We start from the raw sequence: 25,514 nt of genomic DNA, 5'->3' as shown, positions 1-25,514 counted from the left end.
GATAAAAAACTGCATTTAGAAACCAAAGAAGGGGCTGTGTTGTGTGGATGAATAAAGACAGAGACAGGGTGTTGGTGAAGTATTTAATAATAAATTAAAGGTGTGTGTGCAGTACAGTGCTGAGGGACAGGCTGAGTGTGTCAGAACTCTACATCACACTCAGTAACCAATTAAACCCCACATTACCCATAATCCCTCTGTTATAGTGGTAAAGGCTCTGTCAACAAAACCATCAAACCCCCTAAAACAGAAAACACACACACTCTCACACACACGCGGTAACAGTTATCTTACAGAAATGCGTTTCCATCAATTGCTGCACTGTAGAACATTCTGGAAGTGGCCTCATGGTCTTTGTCCCAAACAAGGTGTCATATTACACTAAAGACAAATAGTAATGGAGATATGTGCTGCACCCCAAACCACATGCCATTATACTAGGTAATGTCAAATTGAAGAAAGATGAGTGCTTGGCAAGCAAAGTGTTGGTCTGACGACTCATACTGGGAAGTGTCCCAAACCACCAAAGTGGCACGGTAAAGAATCACATGACAAAATATGTTTGTTGGGTTAGTGTTTAAAAAAAAAATTCCTGACACACTGAGAACTGACATGGGCTGTGTCTCAAACCATAGTTCAAAACATTTGCCATTATGAGAAACACCATTTAAAGCGAGTTTTCCACTAACCAGCCACAAATCTCCACTGTTCTTTGCTTACTGAGGTTGGCCATGCAGCTAGTTACAGATAAGTAACTATGATGATCTTGTTTTGCTCTTGGCTTGGCCATGTAGAAGTGAAGGACAATTTTCACAGCTAAATTAAATTAACTGGTTTTTGTTTAAATGTCTCAGCTAGCAAAGAAGGTTTCAAGGTAAAGTCAATGCAATGTCTTTAACTGTAACACTTGAAAGTTAATCAGTGGAGCTATAAGAAACTGCCTATCATTAAAAATAATACTAGATAGAATTGTAGGAGATTCAGTGGTATCACTATTGTGTACACTACACTTTTATGTCACTGGTTTGAGACACGTACCTCAGCAAATCAGAACACGTGCCACGTTGTTACACTTTATAACACTTGCTCTATAAACACACATCCCAATTTGGCCAGATTTACACATCCAAAAAGGACAACTTTCCAAGTGTGAAGAGGGGCTAGGCTTAAATTAAAATTAAAGTAACATCACGGCTAGCTTTTCAGCTTGTCAGCTAGACATTCTGCATGGCACAAAATGCCAAATGTAATTATTTATTATATAAAGCTTAAAGACAGCTTGCATGTTAGAGAAATTGGCTACCTAGTCAGTTTTCAGGCTGTTTCTGGAGAACTTGGTACATTTGGTAAATAAACATGGTATACATACTTTCATGCAGTGAGATGATCACGTTTACCCTAGGTTTCTAACAACCTCTCTGAACAGCAACAATACTGTAATCAGAAAATCTGGTCATGTCATTGTTTTTTCCTGTTGAAGCCAATCTAGAGAGGAAGCTGTAAGGTCAGCAAAACTAGGTTGGTAGTGGCCAACATTTGTGCAGCATCAATGTAATGTATGTAGCTACAGTTGATAAACCATTAACTTCTACAAATTAACAGAATTAAAAATTATTTTAATACTGAGCCAAAGAAATGAAAAGAAAGGCTAGTCACGTTGTCACAGTTAACTTTGTGTTTGGTTGATTCAATGTAAACTTTAAGCTCTTAAATTCCCCCGCACACCAAAATGTTTTGGTTTAACTGCATAAATTTGCATTATGAGCATTTGATGGAAATACGATAGCATAAGATGAAGTATGTAAGGCCACTCAGGCCATTAAATTCAAACACCCATGCATACATACATTGAGAATCAGAGCTGACAGGTTTATCTTATATTTAGAAAAAAGAAGGAAAAAAACAAAACAAAACAAAAAAAAAAAAACAACATGACTGAACCCGCAGTCACACTCTGCTCATTTAAAAAATGCCCTACACACACACGTACAGACACACGTACAGACACACACACACCTGTACACGGCAGCTATATTACGGAAGATTTAAAAGCAAGTGCATCAACAAAACCATTGAGACGTTAGAAATAGTAATAATGCATTAACGAACAGTAGAAATCAGCATGTGGAGCGATGATGAGCTCGGCTCTACACCATTGATTGCATCATCACACACACAGTCAGTGGTGACATCACAGGCGGGGGATGGGCCGATGCAGAGGACAGCCGGTTCCACAGTAAAGTCTCAAAATCATTGAAATTTATACATTTGCTCGACCTGTGTAAAGTTAACAGTTTGAATGTAAAATGACTGCATGATCTCCACTTACTGAACACCGTAATCCTCTTAAAGAGGTTTCAGGTCTAGGTGCACCTTTTCACCTCATTGTGGATTCAGGATGGACATTGTTCGCTGCACAGTAACAGTCCATCAGTCCAGCCATTTGCTACCATGGATTTTTTCCCTCTCTCCTGAAGAAGTTTTTATCCCTCAGCAAACCTATTAAACAAAATATGTTTTATGCTACACATGTGGGCCATCTTAGATGTTTTGTTTTCACCTCACAAATAAGTTAAACATCATAGAATGAATTAAAGATGGATGCCATGAGTACTCGTTCCTTGTAATACAGAACAATTCAGAATTTAATGAAATGCTGATCACTGTGCCTAAACCACCTTGGTTGTCCATTACATTTCTCAGCCAGTTTCTCCTTGAACATGCTCACTAAAACAGTTGCACACTGATTACTTAGGACATCATTAACAGTTTTAAAGGTTTTCATCTCATTCAGGTAGACACCTCAAAAATAAAGGCTCTGATATGAAGACAACCTTTACTAATAAGTAAACATCCAAATCTTTTGAAATGACCAATGTGTCTGTTCAGACTGAAGATGATCACTATTTAGATCAGCTGATGTAATAATTTTTTTGTCCAGATTTAAAAATGGCCACTGTTTCTTTATAAATCTGGCAACTCTAGAGTTTCTCCATCCGTGCTAAACTCCTCTTCATAGTCAGGTGGGAACGGGCATGCTGGTGGTTTCCACGGCAACTCAGTTAGGCAGGACGGGTAGAGTTTGGCAACAGCAAGGCGGAAGCGATTGCCAAGGCGTCCTAGGGCACGATGGGGAATTGGCTGGGGGCGGAGCCACCGCTCTCGTGTTGTATCATACCGAATTACTGCATATCCTCCATGACGGTCACGCACAAACACACACAATGTATCTAGCAGAACTACAGCCTGCACACACACGTCGGATACAGCTGCACCATCAGCAACAGGCACTGCAGCAATTGTGCGCCATTCATCCCTGCTTGTATCATAAATCTCCATAGCACTGTCTCCTCCTCTGCTAACATAAAAAATGAGGTCACCAAGAACAGCAGCGGTTGCGGCACATGAAAAAAAGGAAGCGGAACTTAAACAGCTTCTTCTTCTCTGCGCCATTATTTCTGTCCAGACGTCATTACGAGGCGAGTAGAGAAACATGGCATCATGGATAACAATATAAATGCGGTCGTTAACAGCTACAGCAGCCATGTTGTTTTGGGTCAACGAGCTATGAGTTGGCATTGTGCTTGTCACACTCCATTCATCTTTTCTGCGATCGTAACATTCCATTGTGACATCATGGCTTCCGCCCATGTCATCATAGCCACCTCCTCCAATGGCATAGACACACCCCTGACAAAAGACAAGTGTAGGGCGTGTACGTGCACTTAACATTGCTGCTTTTGCCACCCATGCGTTCTGTTGTGCATCCAACCAATAGAAACTCTGGACTGCCTTCCATTTGCCATTTTTAAATGGCTGTTCACCTCCAGCAACAAACACATCATTATCGGGTGTGACAAGGATTCCAAATCGACGCAAGTCATCCGGAGGGCTAGTTAGCTTGTATACTTTCTCAGCTTGTGGACTGTAGCATGTAATCGAGCGTTGTGAATCATCATTACTGCTAGGCATGTGATGTAAAGGTAACTCATCATCATTATTATTGCTAGGTGAGTGGCGCAAATGCATATTGTTAAATTCACCAGGAGGGCGATGTAAATCATGATTGCTATAATCGCTTGGTGAATCTGTGTCCACAAAAATAAGCATTTCCTCTTTTGTCATGCCCAATCGTGGTTTGAAGAACTTGGGCATTGATTTGTATAGTCCCTGTATGACAATTGACTTGTGATTTTGGGGTAAGCCACGGAACCAAGCACGCTGCGTGATCTCAGCCAAGGCATCAACACGCACAAGGCTAAGAACAGCAGACAGGTGACGCTCTCGGTGTGCAGCATCATGCTCAAGCCACAATGCGGCTGCCTGCCGTACAGTCTCTTCACGCTCTACATCCAGTGCATCACTGCCCAGCAGTTCCAACAGCAGAGTGTGAGAGAGCTGCAAGAAGGCCTCGCCTCGACACACATGGCGAAAGTTCAATTCCACCACACGTTGGGCACTGCGCTTCAGCTCAGCACAGCCAAAAGCATCAGCCAAACTTAGAATACGCACACAGTTCTCCACAGAGAGTGAGCGAAGAAGAAAGTCCCTGCAAGCACACACGACGCCATCCACCTTAGAGACAGAAACAAAATACAGAGAGAACATTCTTAATTCAAGTAAATTTATGTAACATTAAGTTGAACAAGAAACATTGAAATGCATTAACTTAATTAGCTCAGTAATTAAAAAATAAATCTATCTAGTAACCAGAACAACAATGGCTAGGTAAATAACCAAGCCAGGTATTGCTTAGGTAGTAACCCCATCAGACAGTTTTTAAAAAGTAACCAAACCAGACAGTCCCTAAACAAATTAAACAGGTCAGGCAATACCTTGGAGGGTAACCAGAATGGACAGTACCTAGCCAAGGATTTAGTTCATACAGTTCCTAGTTAAGTATCCCTGTCAGATAATCCCTAGGTAACCAGAGCAGACAGTCCCCCTAGGAAGGTAACCAGAGCAGACCATCCCCCTAGGCAGGTAACCAGTCCCTAAGCAAGCAACTAGAGTAAACAGTATAGGTGAATACCAGAGCAGAGAGGCCCTAGGTAGGTAAACCAGAGCAGAGAGGCCCTAGGTAGGTGAACCAGAGCAGAAAGGCCCTAGGTAGGAAAGCCAGAGCAGACAGGCCCTACATAGGCAAGCCAGAGTATAAAGTCCATACATAGGCAAGCCAGAGTAGACAGGCCCTAGGCAGGTAACCACAGTAGATTGTCCCTAATAGATAAACAGCTCAGAAAGAATTCAAGCAATGTGGAGTTTCTATAATGCTTAAAGTCTATCATACACATAACTAAGAAAATATTTTCAATTTTTTTTTTTTAGATGTGACTCACACAGCTTTGCAGAGGTAATATGGTTATCACCACCAGTGGAACTGATGAGCCTCATTCTCAGCACAATTTAATTTAAAAGTGCAGTCTTAGCCAATCTTTAGGGGCAAAATTAAAACTTATTAAAAAATACTGTGAAATTGGACCTCTCTAATTTAATCAACAACAAATTAAGTCTTTAGCCCCGTTCACACTGCAAGTCTTAATGCTCAATTCGGATATTTTGATCAGATCTGATTTTTTTGTTTGGCTGTTCACATTACCTTTTAAAATGTGGCCTATATCAGATACCAGTGTGAACTGTTTACCCTCATGTGCAAACGAACAATAACAATGACGTCACACGCAGCACACCATTGCGCTAAAGTTGGTGCGGTTATAGAGGAAGTAAGCATTTTCACTTTTCTTTCTAAATGTTTGTGTAATGGCTGTACAGAGACGCAGTGTTTTGAAAATGTTCGGATGTCAAGGGCAACTTTTGATTATTTGATCCATTTTATAGGCGTAGTCACGTTTGTGTGCGTACTCGCCGGCGCATAATTGTGACGAGTGTCGATGTAGATTGACGTAAAAGTCGCATCAAATCCGCCTTGGTTGTTCACACTGTGGCCACATTGGAAAAAAACAGAGTTGGATCTGATTCAGGACCATATATGAAAGTGTTCTGAATCTGATTTGAAAAAATCAGATCTGGGCTAGATTTGAGTGTTCACACTACTCCTGAAGAAGTCTGACCTGGTCACTTGACCCCAAAAAAAAATCAGATTTGGGCCACTTTTGCTTGCAGTGTGAACGGGGCTTTAAAGACAGTCTGTTACTAAACTAACTAACCAGGCTAGTCCCTCACTGGCTAAGTAAATGTGTGTTTTACCTGTAAAAAACAAGCTGTTTCATACAGTAGCTCCACTGTACTGTGTGTAATTTCCAGGTTTCCTGTGTAAGCATATGCAATGATGGTTTGCAGTGTTATGGGATCCACATTCCTCAAATGGACATGCGACTGTTTGCTTTCACTTAGTCCACTCATAAACATTGCCCTGAAAAACACAAAGTAGAAATATATTTTACAGTACTCTGCTCCACTAGAAAAAGCTTCTACTGTTCTAAACATCAGGAAAGTTCCAGCCATTCAGGCGTTCCTTTCCCAGAGACAGTTCACCAAACAGATGAGCATTTTTAGGTTTTCTCCACATAAACACACAGATTTCCCTATTATCCTACCTGAAATAAGAGCTGCAAGTAGCCAGAATGATTTTATGGCAGTGGAACTCATGGTCCTCCACCAGCAACGTAATGTCAGTTAGTAACTTTTCCTCGTAGAACAATTTCAGTTGGTCGAGAACAGAGACAGCAAACTGCGAGTTCACCGAGCGGGCTTCCCCTTCCTCCGACATCCTCACGTCCCATCAGTCAAAAACCCAGAAAAACTTCACAATTCCACTTTTAACCAGAGAAAATGTTGAACAAAAAATGACCAAGAATCTTTTCAGGGCAATAGAGAGATGTGAAAGGAAGCCAGCCTATTTGTCGTCTTTCCCGTATGTGTGTGAGGTAGGGGGCGAGACAACCACTACACGAGTGCTGTTTGAGGTCTGGTGTGTCTGTAAATAAAAAAATCAGAAAAACTTTACAAACACATTAATGTATATAATTTCCGAACACATTCTTTATCAGTAACACATTAACACTACACATACGCAAGTGTTCTAAATGTGTTCTAAATCATCATCAAGCATGAGAATTTCAGAAGCTTGATCCATCACTGAAATGTGAGACCAGCTGAGTTTTATCAAGTGCACCTTTGGGGAACTTCACTAGATTTTAAACCATCAAACTAGATTCTAGCCATCACTAAATTGGCCAACACACACCTGATTAAACTTACCAGGTATGTGTAGTTTCAGGAAACAGACAAAAAGAAAAAAGTGACAAGAGACAGGGGAAATAGACAAAATAAAGAGTAAGCAATAGAGTTACAGAAAGAAAGATGGGGAGATGAGAGATCAGCAAGATAGCAACAGATTAACAATGCCTACTGATATTAAAAACAGGTTTCAGGCCTCAGTTACTTTAACCCCAGAAGTCCAACATCACGTGGCATGAAAAACATAATTCAGAAATACCGGAATTATTAAAATGAGACTTTTTTTTTTTTTTACTATATAATTCATTAAAATCCAAGCCAGGTTAGATAACTCGGTTGCTCTGTGACCATAAAGCTTAAAACAAACCGATGTTCAAGTAAGTTTGTAAATATGTGAAAAGAAAACACCATTTTTCTTCGATTTAATGTTTACAATTCCATGATGTCATCTAAACACCTACTGTGTGTAAACAAATATATCGAACCTGTAGTTTTCATTATTTCAGAATTTCCCAAATCGCCAGAATTGGCTTCAGTAGGAACCGATTTATAAAAGAATTACAAACCTCGGGTTTTCCTAAATAAAATAAAGCGATGGTTAGTGTAACCCTGGTTTAACGTAACAGACATAAAGCGTAGTTGTCATATGCATCATATATGTTAAAGGAATATTAGCGGAATATTCGGTAAGCTTAGTCTCATAAAACAATATACATTCACACACCACGTTTTCTTACCTCAGTGATCCACAAAAGCGGTTTAATCTTTAAAACAGCGTTTCAAACCAAGAAAACGAATCTACAAAATCTATTTTACGCCCAATCGTATCGCAGAGGTTAGCAATAACAGCTAATGCACAACCGTTAGCGCGCTAGCTGTTTGCTAGCAAACAATTTGTCAATTAACAAATAAACTAATGCTAGCTAAACATAACCCGTGCATGTATAAGATTTTCAACAAAAACGATAAGCTTAAACGATTCGTGCTGCTAAATTGTGATTTACTAACCGCAGAGGGAGTCTGTTTGTATATATTTATAATTTCAGGAAGTGCTAACGCCAGATATGTAGCTACATCGGTTTAGTTTGAAAAAAAGATGTAACACCGTAAACGATAACGTGATCCGGGTAAATATTCTGCGTTTTTGTATTGTATTACGATTTACGTTCCAGAATGTAAACTATCCACTAGACAGGACGAACGTAATCCGATAAAGTGAGACAAATGAACAAAATAATTATTAATAATAACAGTAATAATACTGAGCTAGAACGAGGTGACTCGCGGAGTCGAGCAAAACGAGTCGGTTCCTGCCGTGCTGGATAGTAGTGCGCATGCGTGCCAAAAAAGAGGCGTGTAAACTGCAGTATTCGTTTTCTGTGGTAATACTAAATAGTAGAAACATAAAACACTATTATTAAGACACTAAGAATCAGAATCAGAATCAGAAAGATCTTTATTGCCAGGTATGTTTTCACATACGAGGAATTTGTTTTAGTGACAGAAGCTCCACAGTGTAACAGAATGACATTGACAAGACACGAACATATATAATACGAACGTATATAATCTAGACAGTTTGTAGGTACAGTGGAAAAATGTGCAAATTGAAATATAAATAAGTAAGTATGTGTTTTAATAAATAATGTAAGAAGTGTTGTGTGTTCCAACACTTCTCAGTATAAACTAAGACAGTTGCTTAGTTTATACTGAAAATTGATTCAGTAGTTCAGTTAATGTGACTTTTGTTCACACAAAAATGTAAATTATAAGAGTTCATATATTCTTCACATTCACTCTAGAAAGACAAAACTCAGTCAACTCTTCTTGATCTGACATCTGATTTCCACGCCCCCTTACGATCGGCCACGCCCCTTTCCTCAAGTTTATATGTTTGTAAGATTTCTCCCACCAGGGAGCGCCACTCACTAAGCTCTATAGCTAGGCATCCTTTATATGCATTTTTTTTATTTTATTATTATAATTATCTTCTTTTCTCTGATAAGTGGTGCACAATAATTGGTGAGCATTCCAGCTCTTTTCAATGAGTCAGATCATTTGGATCAGCAAATAAAATAGGACTTTCTACATGTAGTATTAACGTTATAATTAATAATTGGTTTAGCTTTTATGCAGAACACATGGACGAAAATAATGCAATAATGTAACAGTTATTATGTGAGTTGAAATATATTTTTAATAAAAAGAAAATCATGCAAATCTGTACTTGCCTTCCATATAGTGTTTTTTTTTTTTTTATATATATATAAATTACTTACTTAATTAGTTTACTGTCACTTTTCCTAAAAAAAAAAAAAAAAGCACTAATTAAAATGGAGTATTTCTTTGTTCTGTCCATGATGAACATAAGGAAAATAACATCTTTATCCAGTACATTTCTCAGAGCTGTGGTGAGCTCGGTGTATTCATTAGTACTCACAGGTGGACATCATAAACTCAACACACCTTGCACTCCGGTACCTGTGTGCGCTTTTCGTACACGCTAATTAACAAAAATAATTTCACTTCTGTGATTAGTTTTGGCTTGGTGAGAAAATATTCTTTCCTATGTGGCATCTGTAACTATAGTCTGCTCTAAAGGGACCACTTTCCAGCGATTAGAGTCATGGACGGTAAATACAACAGTTTGTTACTACAATTACCATTGCGGCTAATATCGACAACACCTTTCTGCTAATTTCTCACATAGATTTTTTTGTTCAAAGACAGACAGTCTGCCATCAATGTACGTAAACATTTAAGTTGGTGATGTGAAATAAAAATATATAGCCAGTATCTTGGATTTCATATATAAAAAAAATATAGGTGTTTGTATAATAATAATAATAATTAATAACAACTCACCCTAATTTCCTAAAGGCAATTAATTAATAAATAGCAACTTAACCTAACACTATGAAAGGCTTTAAGGAAAAAAAAAAAACATTCTGAGCACTTTCATGGTTTGGTTTTAGAATGAGTTTAGGACAGGCTGGTTTTATCTAGCCAGGTTGGTCAGACTGGTTGGTCAGACTACTTCTGGTTGGTCAACGTTGTTTGATTAGATGGTATTAGTGCCTTTGTATACTTAAAGGCCTGTTTTTGTGCTGTTTGGTAAGGCTGATTCTGGCTGGTCAGAGTGTTTATTGTGATATTAGAAGGGGGGATTGAACACTTGTAGGTTACTACTGGCTGTTGCAGGTCCTGTTGACTGGTCTGTTTGCTCAGGCCTTTTTTTTATTTTAATGGTGTTTGAACAAATGCAGGCTGGTTCTAGCTGGTCAGCCTGGATGGCCAGGCAAGTTCTGGCTTTTCAGGCTGTATTTGGCTTGTAAGGTATGTTTGGTCTGATGGTATTGGAGTTTTTGTATATCTTCAGGTTGGATCAAGCTTGTTGGTTTGGTTAGCCTGGTTGGTGAGACTGGTTCTGGCTTCTTTGGTTTAATGGTTTTAGAGGCGTATTGGACACTTATAGGTTGGTTCTTGCTGGTCTGGTCTGCTTATTAGGCCGGTTTGATTTGTTTTTCATACAGTACCTACAGGCTCAAGCTGGTTCAAGGTGGTTGACAGGCTCATTCAAGCTAATCAGGCTTGATTTATTTGATCTTATTGCCTGGTTGTACCTGGAAGACTAACTAATCCCTGTCAGGCTAAGAGGCAAATTGGGCAAAAAACTACCAAATTTAACATTTTAGTCCAGCAAAGCATATTGTGGTTGTCAAACCTTTCTTCTTTTTTTCTAACATGGATAAGGGTATCAGGAAAAGAAAAAACTCCAGAAAACTTACTCCAGTTTCACACTCCAGAAAACTTACTCCATAAAAGAGTATATGCTGAATAACCATATGCTTTTGCAAAAGCATCACAGGTATTTGTAGTACTTATGTAACTTTTTTTTTTTACAAGATAATTAAACATTTCTCTGGTTAGTGCCAAATAAGTTGAAAGAAATCACTGAAACCACGCAATCATTGTTTTAAATGTTTTATTCATGTGTGGTGATGTGTATTAATAAAAATACAAAACGACTTTGTGTGTTCATACAACAGAACTAAGCAAACCCTCACAGCCTGCAGCAGGTGAACGTTCTGGCAGTCATCCAAGGCCATTCTTCTATGTTCAGCCAGCAGTGCAACCGTTTTATACATATCAATGGCAGATGAATCACCCTTACAGCCAGCAAGGCTTCCCTGGATCTGGTAAGAGACAGCAAACCATGAGAGCTACAACCTAATGGTGGAGTAGAAGGTTCATTACATTTTATGGATTAAAAAGGGAATACATTGCTACATGTTACAAAGGAAAGATTCAATTGCATGATAAATACTAAATACATACTGCATTTAGTATTGCATACTAAATTATTCTTTTAATGATTGGTGTCATGATTTGCTTTCTCAGCCTTCCATTTTGGTCGTCCCTACATGCTCCCTTATTCCTACTTGCAGTATCCAGGTTATGTTATGCCTCAGGCTTCCATGCACCCTGTGGATTACCGAAGGATACACGAGCGAAGCTTCCCGCATGCCCCCGGATGTGATGCTTCTCTTCGACAGTACCAACACGGCCAAACTGCCCCGAGAGAGATGACGTGTGTAGGAGCACAAACGGACCCAAGTGAGGCCTTAAATAGACTCATAGAATGTCTGGATCAACTTCGTGCTAGTGACAGTTCCCAAACATCTGGAAGTCTGTCACCTTTAACCAAGGAACCAAAGTGCGAGGAAGAAAGTAGAATCATGGGAGATAAGCTGATTAGCAAATCCAACATGGCGGATGATGATGGAGGTACAAGTTGTGGTGGACATGCCACTCAAGAGGAGGACTCCTCTCTGGCTTCAGGAAAGGAAGAAAAAGAAAAGAATGAGGCAGGGTATCATGACTGCTCAGAGAGTCACTCAGACTTTTCTCAGAGTCACTCACAGAGTGGTAGCTGTCAAGAGAAAAACGAGGATGAGAAGGAACAAGATAAAGAGCTGGAACAAACCAATGAGGAGCTGGAGTGGAATGGTTGTATTGCAAGTCGACCTTCATCCCAGTCCTCTCCTGCACGCACTTCTTTAACCAAAAAGATTGAAAATCAAAGTCTAATCCAGAAACAGCATGATTTTTCATGCTGTATCCTCCATTTGCCGTTTGAGAAGGTGATTTCTTCTGGTGTTTATGGAGCCAGCATTACTCCTCCATCACTTGGCTCACCATTAAATTACACTTATCATCCTCCTCAGCTTGCTCATGAACGTGTCAGTGTCTTGAGTCCATCTCTGGACGAGCTCTCGTCTCACGATGAGCTGCTGTCCACTGATTTAGATGACATTGACCTGTTTCCAACTCGAATCTACACCAGAGGGAAACTTGCTGAAGTTACGTCTAGAAGATGCCACAGTTCCGATCTGTGCTTGCTCTATCCCAAGAGATTGACGTGCGCCATGTGCGGCTCGCACACCTTTAAGGAGTTGAGCAGGACCAAACTATGCCGGTATGAAGACGTGGAAGATTCAGACGAGGTCAAGGTCGAGCATCGTCTCCGAAACACAGTGGGGAAAGGTCACACAACCAGAAAAACACACTCACAGATAAGACACAAACTCCGAACCGAGCATCACAGAGAGAAGGCAGAAAGTCAGCACGAATCATCTCGTTCTGAGCATTTATGCTGTGAGACATGCCTCTGCTCAACAGAGAAGAGCCCCAGAGCAGCTAGCGGTCGCCCAGGTAAAGCTGAGGGGACTTCAGTAAATAATTTTTTAATAAATCTCGGGCTTTTAGTTTAAATCTGAAATTATCTATATAAATTATCTAATATATATTATCTAAAATTATCTATATAACAATATCTCTAATATTGAAAGTTGGAATCAAACATTTGCTTGGGGGTGGTGGTAGGAATAACTTCCAAAATGGTGTAAATGTTGTATAGTTTTATTGAAATATTAATAAATGTATACACATTTAGACACATTTTCGATTCATTTTTGTTTAAGTAAATAAATGCTGATTTATAATATTGCAGTCAATATTTGAGAAAACAGCAGCCCATCGTCTTCAGTGCACACCACAGGTTTTTAGAAAAAACGTCAGTTTTGTTTTATTAATTTCTGTGTTGGTCTTTTGGAAGTATGTTTGGTTTATGATCTTGTTGGAATGTCTACCTGGTTTTGTGCTGAAACGTATCCTTGTGCTTGTGTGCGAGTAGAATACATGCATGATCTCAGCATTAACAATCAGTGTTTTTCTGTGAAATAAATACAAAATTCCATGAGAATTATTTGAATTTTGTGTATTCTGATGATTACAGTTGATTATAACAATGATTTATAGTTGATTATATAATCAACTATAATAATTGATTATACAAACAATGATTATAGTTTGACTTTGGTTCCTATGATGCGCAACTTGAGCAGATGTGGACTTTAGTACAGGAAATATAAAAATTATAGTCTGACCACTGATGGATTTAAATTCTCCAATTTAACTTGTAGCGGCTCGCTTACGATTTATTGGTTTACAGAACGTCGGTGCAAAGTGATCTCGGATCAGCTGCTCAGGGACGGCGTAACCGCAAAAGCATGCAGAGCTCAGCCCTTACCACAACGACCACGTAAACGATGCTTACTCCCTTAATTTATCGGTTTAACACATACATACTAATAGTCTTTTATGTTAGTCACAAATCATTTGGTTTGTGTGATGGTTATACTGGTTAATGGAAAAATGTGCTTTAATAAGTAACATTGTGTTGTGAATGTTTTACTTCTGCAGAAAAAACTGGTCACAGAAAAGCTCGCTGTAAACCTCCAGGTTGTCAAAGCTCCAGAAATGAGGAAGATGATAATGATGAGCATGAGGATGAAGAGCAGGAAGTGCTTCTGTACCCTAGGACAAAAGGCAGGTGTGATTTCTCATATACCACCAGCATTAGACAAATAGTTATGCAGAATAATTTGTATAACTTTTGTTATAGTATTTCTTAGACAGGATGCACATGATACTTGTTTCCAACAAATCCCATATTACGTTAATGCTCTCTCAAACTCCTGTACCCATTTACAGGCTTTTTTTTTTATTAATAGAATAAAAGACCTATCAATTCTTTAATATTCTCTATTCTTCTCCCTTGTGAGTTTAACATACAGAGACTCACCTGTATTGTGGACAATTTCAGTAAAGGCTACAATCTGAAACTAACTTTCTTGCTGCTTTTATTATTTTATTCTTTCATAATGAGCTAAATAAATCATCATTTTAGGCTTTCTATCTTTTTTTTTTGTATTTACTTTCGGTTTCTGTCTTCCTGTCAGAAGTTCTCTCTCTCTCTCTCCCCCTCTCTCTCCTGAAAGTACACTAATGTAATTTGTAATCCTTTACATTGTGATGGAATGTTTTTCTCCTCCTTTTACAGGAGCCACTAAAAGAGGAGGAGCACGATGCTAAACATCACAAAGTTCGCGTCATCTATAGAGGCAGTAAACGCACGTGTTATTTTTGTGTTTGGATACGAATAAGTATGTTTCAACTATATGAGTGAGTTTTCGGTTGCACAGTCGCCATGGTTAGAATTCACTGTATTAAAAAGACCTGCACCTTCTGCACCTCCTGTGTTCAAATTAAACTTGTTTTCTCAGTCACTTCACTGTTGAAGTTCTTTCATTTCTTCACTGTTGAAGTGCTTCCAAATCTGTGACTAATAATTATAATAATAATTGAAATGATGTTAATGTTTTCTGGATTCTCTGTACAATAAAGCATTTATATGGGTGAGTTTCACTTTTAATTTGCATTAAATAGAGCTAAATATATTATGCACAAAAGAACAGAAAAATAAAAAACTGTGAAGAAATTGTGAAGAACATTTAAAAAATGCATTAGATTCTTTTGATATCTGGGCATAAAAGCAAGAAAGTGTATTTTTCCTATCTTGTACCGGGGAAGGTACATGTGTTTTTTAAAGATCTTATTATATACTCTGGATTGTTTTTTAAGGTATAATAATACCAACTTTAAGTGCAGCAGATGTACCACCCTTCAAGGAACAGGAACGTCTTATCAACCTCTTAGGAATATATTTATCCATGTGAGCTCCATATTGCCTCATCTGAAATATCTTGGAATATCTTTAGTAATACAAATACAGGTATTGATCAGTCCTAGATAACTGTGTCAGTATCTGTGCATCAATGCTTTCAACAACTGATATTGTCTCAAAACAGCTTTACAGTAATCTAGATCCCTAACAAGCAAGTGCAGAGTGACAGAGAAGAAGACAAACTCCCTGAGATGACCGAAAGAAATCCTGAGAGAAACCTGTCTTCATCTGGGTGACACTGGATAGTGTGAATATAAATCAGTATCAATCAGTAAACAGGGGTAGAAGTGTAAAGACCTGGTATGGGTACTAGCCAGTCATCATGATTATGATTACAGTAGCAACTCTTAAATTTGTCTGCAAATTATTTGTGTTACTTATTTGTCTAGACTAAATCACACCTCACCCTCATTTAAAAGTTCATGAAAGATATGAAATCTATCTGAAAGAATGAGATATCTAGAAGAATAGAGTTTTACTGAGACTGGGAGAAGTAAATTTTGAAACAGAACAGCAAAAATGTATAATGTCCTGCAAATGGTTTAAGTTTCTATGCGTCAAAATCTGAAAATAATGTAGACTTCCTTTTAAAGTCTACAAGAAAAGAAAATGTAGGCCTCGTTGATTGGCTAGAATGTGGCTGCACATGATCCAGTACTCAACCAATCACAGGACTTGCTTTTGGCCAATCACTAACGGCGTCTCATTTATTTAAACTTAAGTGACGAAGCTGCTTTGGGTATTTTTCTTTGTTCAAGGTACAAACTATTTGTGTGAGTATAAGCTTGCTTGCTTGCTTCTGTAACTTTGCAACTGTTTTTTTCTAGTAGCCTTAAAAGCTAATACAAACAACTGACAGTTTGTTTGCTTTTTCCTCAGATTTTCTTCTTGTTTAGAAGCTGAAGATATGGTTGTTGCAACTTCCCAGCCTCCACCTGGAGTTGAAACTCATGCTCAAGGCATTCCTTCTGGCATGATGCCAATGCAGGGGTCTAGACATACTGGCCCTAATTCCTACAGAGGACCCAATCCAAATCACTTTGACCGTCAACAGCAAGGCAACTGGCCCTTCTTCTATGTTCAACCCTCACAGCCTTACTTACCATGCCAGTGGCCCATGCCGATGCCTTATGTTCCCTATGGAGGCTTACCAGGGTTGGGTAGGTACTCTGTTCTTGGTTACATTTGAGGATTTCTGCAGTTTGCAAGTGTGTAACATAGCTTTTTTTTTACTGCAAAAGATCTTGCTACATTGTATGGCTCCCTTCATTTACAGTAGCTAATGGCTTAGCTATACATGTTTTTACAGTTTGGAGGGAGAGCTGTTAAATGCTATCAACCAAGCTTTGTCTCTCATAACCTGCAAATTATTTATTTTTAAAATAATTGTTCTACAAGAAAATTTGCTTTAAGAGCTGAATAAAGCATTTGGTGCTTTAGTGTAGACATTTGGCAAAATCTCTGGAAATTAAATTGCTTATTTTGCACACAATTGGCGTAGTGTCTATTGGGGTTGCATGCATAACTGTGTACTCCTGCAGTGATTTTTTAAAAAAAAAAAAGTTAAACATAGTAGTAAAGCTAATGCAGATTACTTTGCCTGTAAATTAAATTTTAATCTTTGTTTTCTTTGTTGAAGGTTATGGCATGGTTTTGCCACCCTTTCCTCCTCCTTCATATGTTGAAGCTCCTGGCTACATCCTTCCCCACACCCAGCTGCACATGGTTGACTACAGACGCATGATGGCCCCTCATTTAGCACCTACAATGGCATACCAGGCTCGCAGATTCCGCTACCAGCACATGACACCATCTGGTAGAGTCATGGTCAGTTCAGAAGTTCAAACTGAGCCTGTTTCTGCCAACTCTCAACAACAGGGATACAACGTTGTAAAAAGCACTCAGAACAGATCTGAATCTGGAAGAAGTACTGACTCTAGTAGTGTTCTCTCCTCTATCCCAAATGAAGACCAATCTGCTTGTCCTGAAAGGGGCTGTTCCATGTTAAACAAAATGGCTGGAGATACTGCCAAAACTACTGCTGTTCAAAATGGTGGTATTCTTTTCCAAGCGGAGGAGGTGCGGATTGAGTGTAGTGGTTCCCCTTCTGCAGTGAAAATCACACATTCCAAGGAGACCACTGAGCTAGCAAGCAGTGCTGATGGAGAGCTCTTGCAGTGTAATGTAGGATCTGCAGAAGATGTGGTCCTAAGATGTTTTCAACCTCTGCCTTTTGGGGATGAGGAAAGAAAAGGTACAAAAGACCTCAGCCACTTGGAGGACCCTTGCCCAGATATTCTAATGGTTTCTTGTCCCTTGAATGGTTCTGTGAGCACACTAGAAGGCTCAATTGTTGCACCTGTTGAACCGGTCAACAGTACACTGGTGGTTCAAGGGGATCCGAGCTTGGTAAAAAGTGCCCAGGATATGTGCGGTAACCCCAAGTCCATTCACTTTAAAATCCTGCGATTACCCCTTGACCTGCAGTGTCTGGATGAGTTTCGGCAGATGGAGGCCTCTGTTTGGTCTGTAGACTCGTTGATGCCTTATGTGCCTACATCAGAGTGGATGATTCAAAATAGCCTGATGACTCCAGGGAAACAATCCCTTCCCATAGTAATGGAGGTTCCAGCTGAGAGTGCTCAACAATCGAGTAAGTCCCCAGCAGATGCAACACCATGTTTGCTGGAAACTGGAGCAGTGATTGAACTTGGACAAGACTCGATTACCTCACTTGAATCCCTTCTACCATGTGGACCCCAAAGTCCTAATGCTGCTTCTAAGAAATTGAAAGAGGAGATGACTATCCAGAATGTTATGGCTGAGTTTGGTCCTAATGAGGAGGATTGTACCATGACTTTGTTTCCAGAGTCACCTCTCAAACACGAACAGATGTGTAAAAGGTGTTCGGTGAAACACAGTACAGACATCTGCTCTGGTAGTCGAAGCAGCAAGGCTGGTAAAAGGCACAAAGTTTCTCGTGCTCATTTAACAGGGAATACGGTCAAGGGTCCATTGTGTGCCAAATGTATGGGTGTTCCTGAGAAAAAAGCTAGGTGCAAAGTAGCTGCTATTAAAGCAAACACAGAGTTGAACAACAAAATCAACGAAATGAGTGAAGTCTCTGAAAATGATGTATATCCTACAAAAAAATGCTTAGCGCAATTGTACAAGGTTCAAAATCCCCATTCAGGTAAACATTTGGAGAAATGCCCTATGTCTCTCCAGTCCAAGCTGAGGGAGCAAAATTGCTTGTGTGAGGATATGAGGGCTTCACAATCCACTTCATCGTGGAACAAAAATAGACATAGTATGAATAATGACATCACTTGGGCAAAAAATGAGGAAAACCTGGCTCTTTCAGCAATGGAGGGATGGACTGATGCTGAGCAGAGATTCATTGGTGGTAGGACGGTTTCAAATTCAATTCAAGCTTATTTGTATAGTGCTTTTTACAATTGACATTGTCTCAAAATAGCAAATTGATTGCCATACTGCTTGTAAGACTGTTTGTCCTTTGCTAATCTAAGTTGCTGTTCCTTAGAGAAGTCATGGAGAGGAAGTGTTCAAGGGTCAGATGGTGAGAGTACCAAAAGTGGAGGAAATATGAGGACCCACAATAAGCCAAAACTGTACACACGATCACTAGGTAAGTAAAGATTGTGTGGTAACCTGGTAGAGATCATCTTGGAGCTTGTAAACTTGATTGCGGTTAATTTGAAAGTAAAACAGTACCTCTTTTTTTCTTTTTTTTTTTTTTTTTTTCTTTTTTGTTTTGTAAAAAAAAAAATCTCCAGTTATTATTCCCTCTAATTTTCCTGCCTCCATCTTTTCCAGATGTTCACAGAAGAGACACAAGATACTAAAGACACTATTTGCACAGTGACCAAATGGACAAGGGCACATTTTAAGATCACGTTTTAAATGTCACAATTTTTTATTTTTTTTTTTACACCCCCTTTAAACACTGCACAGTTTTATACAGTGATTGAATACAGCACTTTTGAATAAAGCACCTTTTCCTTATTTGTTTTTTGTCTTTATTTGTGCAGAGATTTAATGAACTTTCATTTGGCATTAATTTGGTTGCTAGCAGAAAAGCGGGTTGGATAAGAGATTTAATTTAGACTGATCACAAGCTCTTAAACTGGCTGCTGTGATTTAAGGCCAATACTAAACTATGGGTTTGAGTTTTTACTCTAGCTCTAGGGTTAATTCATTTGTACACTTGTAAAATGACCTAGAGTTATGTACCATCTGGTTGTTTGGGGAGACAAAGGATTGTGTTGTAATTGTTAGGAAATAGTGGTCCTGTAACTTTCACAATGTGTTTTTATTGGATTCTTGGTTTGTTCTTGTGTAATTCCTAGTCAGGTTCATAAGTGTACAAAAAAAAGTAAATCATTTACAAACATTAACGCCATTTACTTCCAGTTGCTACTACCAGGTCTGGACCTGGAAAGCTGTTCTAGGTGTAGTGGTTGCTAGGTATCCTGTTTCAGTTCCGTATTGCATGTTCTCATTTCCTTGCCCTGGCTATTTCCAAAAATGCAACTACTTGCAGACTGTTCCCCCTCCTTCGCTCAAGTGAAGCTAAGCATTGGAGAGGTTCTGGATTGCTAAATGAATGTTCTATCAGCATTTGATCATCCAATCATAAGTTGGTGAGAGAGGGCAGTCCTAAAGTATTTGAGCAGTTAACAGTGGGGCAGTGGTGGCTGAAAGTGGTTAAGGGGCTAAGTTGCTGATTAGAAGATCAGGGTTCAAGCCCCAGCATCATCGGGCTGTACTGATGGGCCCCTGAGCAAGGACCTGTTCCCTCTGCTCCATTTATTGCACCATGACCGAATGATGTACAAGTGCATCTCAACAAATTAGAATGTTGTGGAAAAGTTCATTTATTTCAGTAATTCAACTCAAATAGTGGAACTTGTGTATCATATAAATTCAGTACACACAGACTCAAATTTTTAATTGTGATTTTTGTTCACATTTAACAAAAACCCATGAATTCATTATTGTAGTGATTTTTAGCTCGCAAAGCAAGGTAAATATAAGTAATTATAACGTGTTATAGTGACTCCTAAATATTTTAACCTAAGTTGAAATTGACGGTAATGGAATTAACGTTACACTTATTTGGTCTGTTCGTCCGGTGAACAGGCCGTGTAACCTTTATTAATTCTATGAGGGCGGTATCTTCCCTTTTACTTTATACCGTAATTTTAATCAAGTTAACTTAATAGAGCATGTAGTTCAGACCAGATGTTGCAGGTACCTTACGTTTGTGAGAGATACTCAGAGACAATCACTTGTGGAACAAAAATATGGCGTTTAATGAATGAGACAAACACAACATAAAACTAACTACACAAACAAAAGAAATAGAGAAAACAAAAATGAAAATAAAATACACAAAAGAAATTGAAATTGGGGAAAGGGAGGAAGAGACTGGAAAAGAAGAAATTAGAAAGGAAGGAAACAAATGGCAAGCTTAGACTCCAAAATTAATCTCACCCTGACTGGGAAATTGTCACAAAAAGAAACTTAAATTTACCTTACGATTCAATCCGAGATTCCTACTTGAAATACGCATCTAAATTGATTGGTAGAGGAAACGGTTACTTGCATTGGCTTGCGGCACAAGAGTCTGGATGTAACGGAGAGATCTCAGTCAGGATGGGGTCAGACGTTTTTCCTGAGGATGGTTCTGGGAATTGGAGCTTGCCGGAAGTTCTCTGAAGGAAGATGGAGTTGTCTCTAAGCTGTTCCGAAAATCTGACCAAGGATTGGTGGTGTTTGTGACATTTTAAATGTCCCAAACTCCACCCATCTTTGGGGAGATGGCCAATACTACGGCCCAGGTTTCAGAGGGAAAAACTCTCTTTGTTTAAGGTGTCTGTGGGTGTGGTTTAGTTATCAAACTTTTAGATGACTTTAAAGTTTTTATCCAAGGTGTATTAAGACGGTATAGCGCCTTTTGTGCTCAAATGAAATGCACCATTGATTGAAAAATGAGTAACTGATAATTTTGTGGTCATTTGGATACTAAACATGAAGGGGAATGACGGTATAAAGGCATCGGTACATTATATACACAGTTCAGTAATCAAAGTGTAACTGATGTTACTACGATATTGGATAATTGATAAAGGAGAAAGAAACAAAAATGAAACACAAAACAAAATGCATTTGCATTAGGGAAGTGAAAAACATAATTTTGTATACATCCTGACATAAGACCTTAACATGCCAGGATCGGTAATCAAAGTATAACTGATGTTAATACAGTGTTGTGTTCTGATACATAAATAAAATACATCCTTGTCAGGAAAGTAAGGAGCAAGTAATTTTAAGTCAGGCAAGCCTTAACAGAAGAAACACATTACAACAGGGTTATAAGAATAAGAATCTTAGAGTATCTTATCTACTTGTTTTATTAGTAAAAGGAATGTCCCATTGTGTTGTGTGTGTGTGTGTATGCGTTTGCAGGGGAGTTGCGTGTGTGTGTGTGTGTGTGTGTGTGTGTGTGCGCGCGTGTGTGTGTGTGTGTGTCTGGTTGAGGTCCCTATGAGCTCAATCAGAGAAACAGCATGGTCTTATCTGGTCTTTGTGTAGGATCCCAGACCTTTTGGAGCCAGGTGTGTGTGTGACACTGTGGAATGTGGCCCTCAATAAAACCGTAAAACTGGGTTGCTCATTGGTTGATTGAAGAGTAGATGCCGAAGTTTAGGGTGCCTGGGATATGAAATCTAAATGACTTGTACCAGACGCTACAATTATCATCAAAAAAATAGAATATGGTGACATGCTAATCAGCTAATCAAATCAAAGCACCTGCAAAGGTTTCCTGAGCCATCAAAATGGTCTCTCAAATTGGTTCACTATGCTACAAGACTATGGGCCAAGACTGCTGATCTGAAAGTTGTCCAGAAGACAATCATTGACACCCTTCACAAGGAGAGTAAGCCACAAACATTCATTGCCAAAGAAGCTGGCTGTTCAGAGTGCTGTATCCAAGCATGTTAACGGAAAGCTGTGTGGAAGAAAAAGATGCACAACCAACAGAGAGAAACGCAGCCTTGAGAGGCTTGTCAAGCAAAATCGATTAAAGAACTTGGGTGAACTTTGCAAAGAATGGACTGAGGCTGGTGTCAAGGCATCAAGAGCTGCCACCACACAGTCATTTCAAGGAATTTGGCTACAGTTATCATTCCTGATTTCAGAAAGGTGGTTAAGTGAAAACTGAGTATGTTAACAATGAAATGAGGGAAACTCTGGGTTTTCTGTTGCAGAATGGGAGGTATGTTAAACCCGAGAAAGCAGGTTAAGTCAAGCCCGTTTCTGAAAGAGAGCTAACTTATACCATGTTTACCATTGTAACTTACTCTGTGAACCTAACCTGGTTGGGAGCAGGTTTTCTCCGGTAAACCCAGAGTTTCTTTCGGTGTCCTCCACTTTTTTTTAAAGAGGAAGCGATGTTTAAACACCTTATTCATTGCACACATTTCAGTTACGCAGAGAGCATCAAAGCGAATGAAATGTCACGTCTCCATGCCAAAATGAGGCAGTAATCAAAGCAAAAGGAGCCCCTACCAAGTATTGAGTACATATACAGTAAATGAACATACTTTCCAGAAGGCCAACAATTCACTAAAAATGTTTTTTTATTGGTCTTATGAAATATTCACATTTTCTGAGATAGTGAATTGGTGATAGTGTTTTTGGTAAATGTGGCCAAAATCATCACAATTCAAAGAACCAAAGACTTAAACTACAGTCTGTGTGTACTGAATTTATATAATACACAATTTCACTATTTGAATTACTGAAATAAACTTTTTCATGACATTCTAATTTATTGAGATACACATATAATGTCTGGCAATAATAAAGGCTTCTTTTTCTTAATGTGACTGCAGCATTTCAGTTCACCACACATGTACAGTGGTGTGAAAAAGTGTTTGCCCCTTCCTAATTTTTATGCATGTTTGTCACACTTTACTGTTTCAGATTATCAAGCAAATTTAAATATTAGACAAAGATAACAAGTAAGCACAACATGTAGTTTTTAAAATGAAGGTTTTTATTTATGTGAAAGTGTTTGCCCCTAAACCTAATAACTGGTTGGGCCACCCTTATCAGCAGGAATTGCAATCAAGCGTTTGCAGTAACTTGCAAGGAGTCTGTTACATCGCTGTGGAGGAATTTTGGTCCATTCATCTTTGCAGAATTGTTGTAATTCAGCCACATTGAGGGTTTTCAATTATGGACTGCCTTTTTAAGGTCGGGCCACAGCATCTCAATAGGTTTCAGGATAGGACTTTGAATAGGCCACTCCAAAGTCTTCATTTGGTTTTTCCTTCAGCCATTCAGAGGTGGACTTGCTGGTGTGTTCACTTTAGCTTGAGGTCATGAATAGATGGCCGCACATTGTCCTTCAGCAGAATTCATGCTTCCATTTATCACATCAAGTCTTCCAGGTCCTGAAGCAGCAAAACAGCCACAGACCATCACACTACCAACCACCATATTTTACTGTTGGTATGATGTTCTTTTTCTGAAATGCAGTGTTACTTTTATGCCAGATTTAATGGGACACATGCCATCCAAAAAGTTAAACATTTGTCTTGTCAGTCCACAGAGTATTTTTCTAAAGGTCTTGGGATCATCAAGATGTTTTCTGGCAAATCTGAGACAAGCCTTTATGTTCTTTTTGCTCAGCAGCGGTTTTTGTCTTGGAACTCTGCCATGCAGGCCATTTTTGCCCAGACTCTTTCTTATGGTGGAGTCATGAACACTGACCTTATCTAAGGCAAGTGAGGCCTGCAATTTGTGACATCTTGGATGAGTCATTGCTGAGATCTTGGGGTAATTTTGCTCAGCCGGTCACTCCCGGGAAGGTCCACCCCTGTTCCATATTTTTGCCATTTGTGGATAATGGCTCTCACTGTGGTTCGCTGGAGTCCCAAAGCTTTAGAAATGGCTTTATAACCTTTTCCAGACAGATAGATCTCAATTACTTTCTTTCTCATTTGTTCCTTGATTTCTTTGGGTCTCAGCATGATGTGTAACTTTTGATGATCTTTTGGTCTACTTTACATTGCCAGTCAGGTCTTATTTGACCCTTATATTTTCCTCCTATACAAATTAGGAGCGCCAAGTCAACTTGACCTTGTCTGTTTTGACTGCTTATAAAAAATGAAGTATATATGATAGCCTTTTTTTTTCACCTTTTTAGTTTAACTTGTTTCCAACATATTAACATATATTTTGCAAAAAAAATATATATATATATATTTGGTATAATAAACCTTATTTATATACAAAAATGGCTCATTTTTTAGTAAAAAAAAAAACCAGAAATTTTCAATTATTTTCACTATAGAGGCACAAAAGTTGATGCACAATTACAGGCTGGCAGAGTCGATCCTGACCTCCCTGGGGCCCTAAGCAAAATTCTGCTAAGGGGCCCTCCTACCTTACCCATGAGCCATGTAAACCATTTGCCACACATTCACACTTGACACCCCACTGCTCCCACTACAAACCTCTCTCCTTTTAAAAAATGTTTGCTCCATCTCTTGGTCAAAGAGTAAAACAATACAGAACTGAATGAGGTATACAAATGTTTATTGAATGGAATATTTTAAATGAGTTGAATATTAGCAACTGAATTTAAATGTAATTCCTGATATCAAAAATATGGTTACTACTAGAAATCACACTCTTAATATTTACATTTTAAGTATTGAAAACTGAATTCTTGATATCAAAAAGCCATATCATGTGAATGTATAAAAGCTAAAATGGCTTGCCATACCGTATCACAGTGTTTTATAGTATGCATGAGAGCAATAGTTGATCCCTGATGGTTATTATTTACTGAGGGATGTACATTCATATTGACCTGGCATTATGCCCATTCCAATGTAAATCCATTGGTTTCCATATCGCATTAACGTTGTTGTAACCTTGATTGAGAGACTATAAACATTGTCATTTAGGACGCTACTTTACTTTAGCGCTATCACGCTACTTTTTGTACTGGTCCCCACACAGATGTTGCTGCTGGAAAGCGCGCGTGTCATTTCGTGCAGGATTGCACGCGCATATGAACGCATGTTCACGCGCGGCGCGGTTATCGAGCTGCCGTTTATAAACACCGTTGCCCTTGGGTGTTTATTCACGCGAATGTTCACGCAATAAATTGTTGTGTGACAGA

General features: G+C 38.9%; 3 protein-coding genes across 3 annotated transcripts; 2 read left to right on the top strand and 1 right to left on the bottom strand.

Annotated features, from left to right (window-relative positions):
- Nucleotides 1-69: 69 nt before the first annotated feature.
- kbtbd2 (kelch repeat and BTB (POZ) domain containing 2) lies at nt 70-8,525 on the bottom strand. The gene is made up of 4 exons (XM_060863075.1): nt 7,938-8,525; nt 6,558-6,937; nt 6,208-6,373; nt 70-4,575 (listed from the first exon to the last, which is right to left on the bottom strand). The coding sequence occupies exons 2-4, from the start codon at nt 6,728-6,730 to the stop codon at nt 2,965-2,967; spliced, it is 1,950 nt and encodes a 649-aa protein (XP_060719058.1). The 5' UTR covers nt 6,731-6,937; nt 7,938-8,525; the 3' UTR covers nt 70-2,964.
- Nucleotides 8,526-9,628: 1,103 nt separating this feature from the next.
- On the top strand, nt 9,629-14,842 carry LOC132859969 (bucky ball-like). The gene is made up of 6 exons (XM_060890984.1): nt 9,629-9,833; nt 11,250-11,399; nt 11,602-12,915; nt 13,715-13,804; nt 13,966-14,091; nt 14,606-14,842. Exons 1-6 carry the CDS (start codon nt 9,827-9,829, stop codon nt 14,635-14,637), a joined length of 1,719 nt encoding a protein of 572 aa, XP_060746967.1. The 5' UTR covers nt 9,629-9,826; the 3' UTR covers nt 14,638-14,842.
- A 1,332-nt stretch (nt 14,843-16,174) lies between these two features.
- Nucleotides 16,175-19,281, top strand: buc2l (bucky ball 2-like). Its single transcript, XM_060890971.1, has 4 exons — nt 16,175-16,449; nt 16,929-18,695; nt 18,834-18,938; nt 19,127-19,281. The coding sequence occupies exons 1-4, from the start codon at nt 16,197-16,199 to the stop codon at nt 19,153-19,155; spliced, it is 2,154 nt and encodes a 717-aa protein (XP_060746954.1). The 5' UTR covers nt 16,175-16,196; the 3' UTR covers nt 19,156-19,281.
- Nucleotides 19,282-25,514: the final 6,233 nt, after the last annotated feature.

Source organism: Tachysurus vachellii, chromosome 2, assembly GCF_030014155.1.
Source record: "Tachysurus vachellii isolate PV-2020 chromosome 2, HZAU_Pvac_v1, whole genome shotgun sequence".
Classification (NCBI taxonomy): Eukaryota; Metazoa; Chordata; class Actinopteri; order Siluriformes; family Bagridae; genus Tachysurus; species Tachysurus vachellii.
Note: the sequence above shows the minus strand (reverse complement) of the source record. Positions and strands in the feature narration are given on the sequence as shown.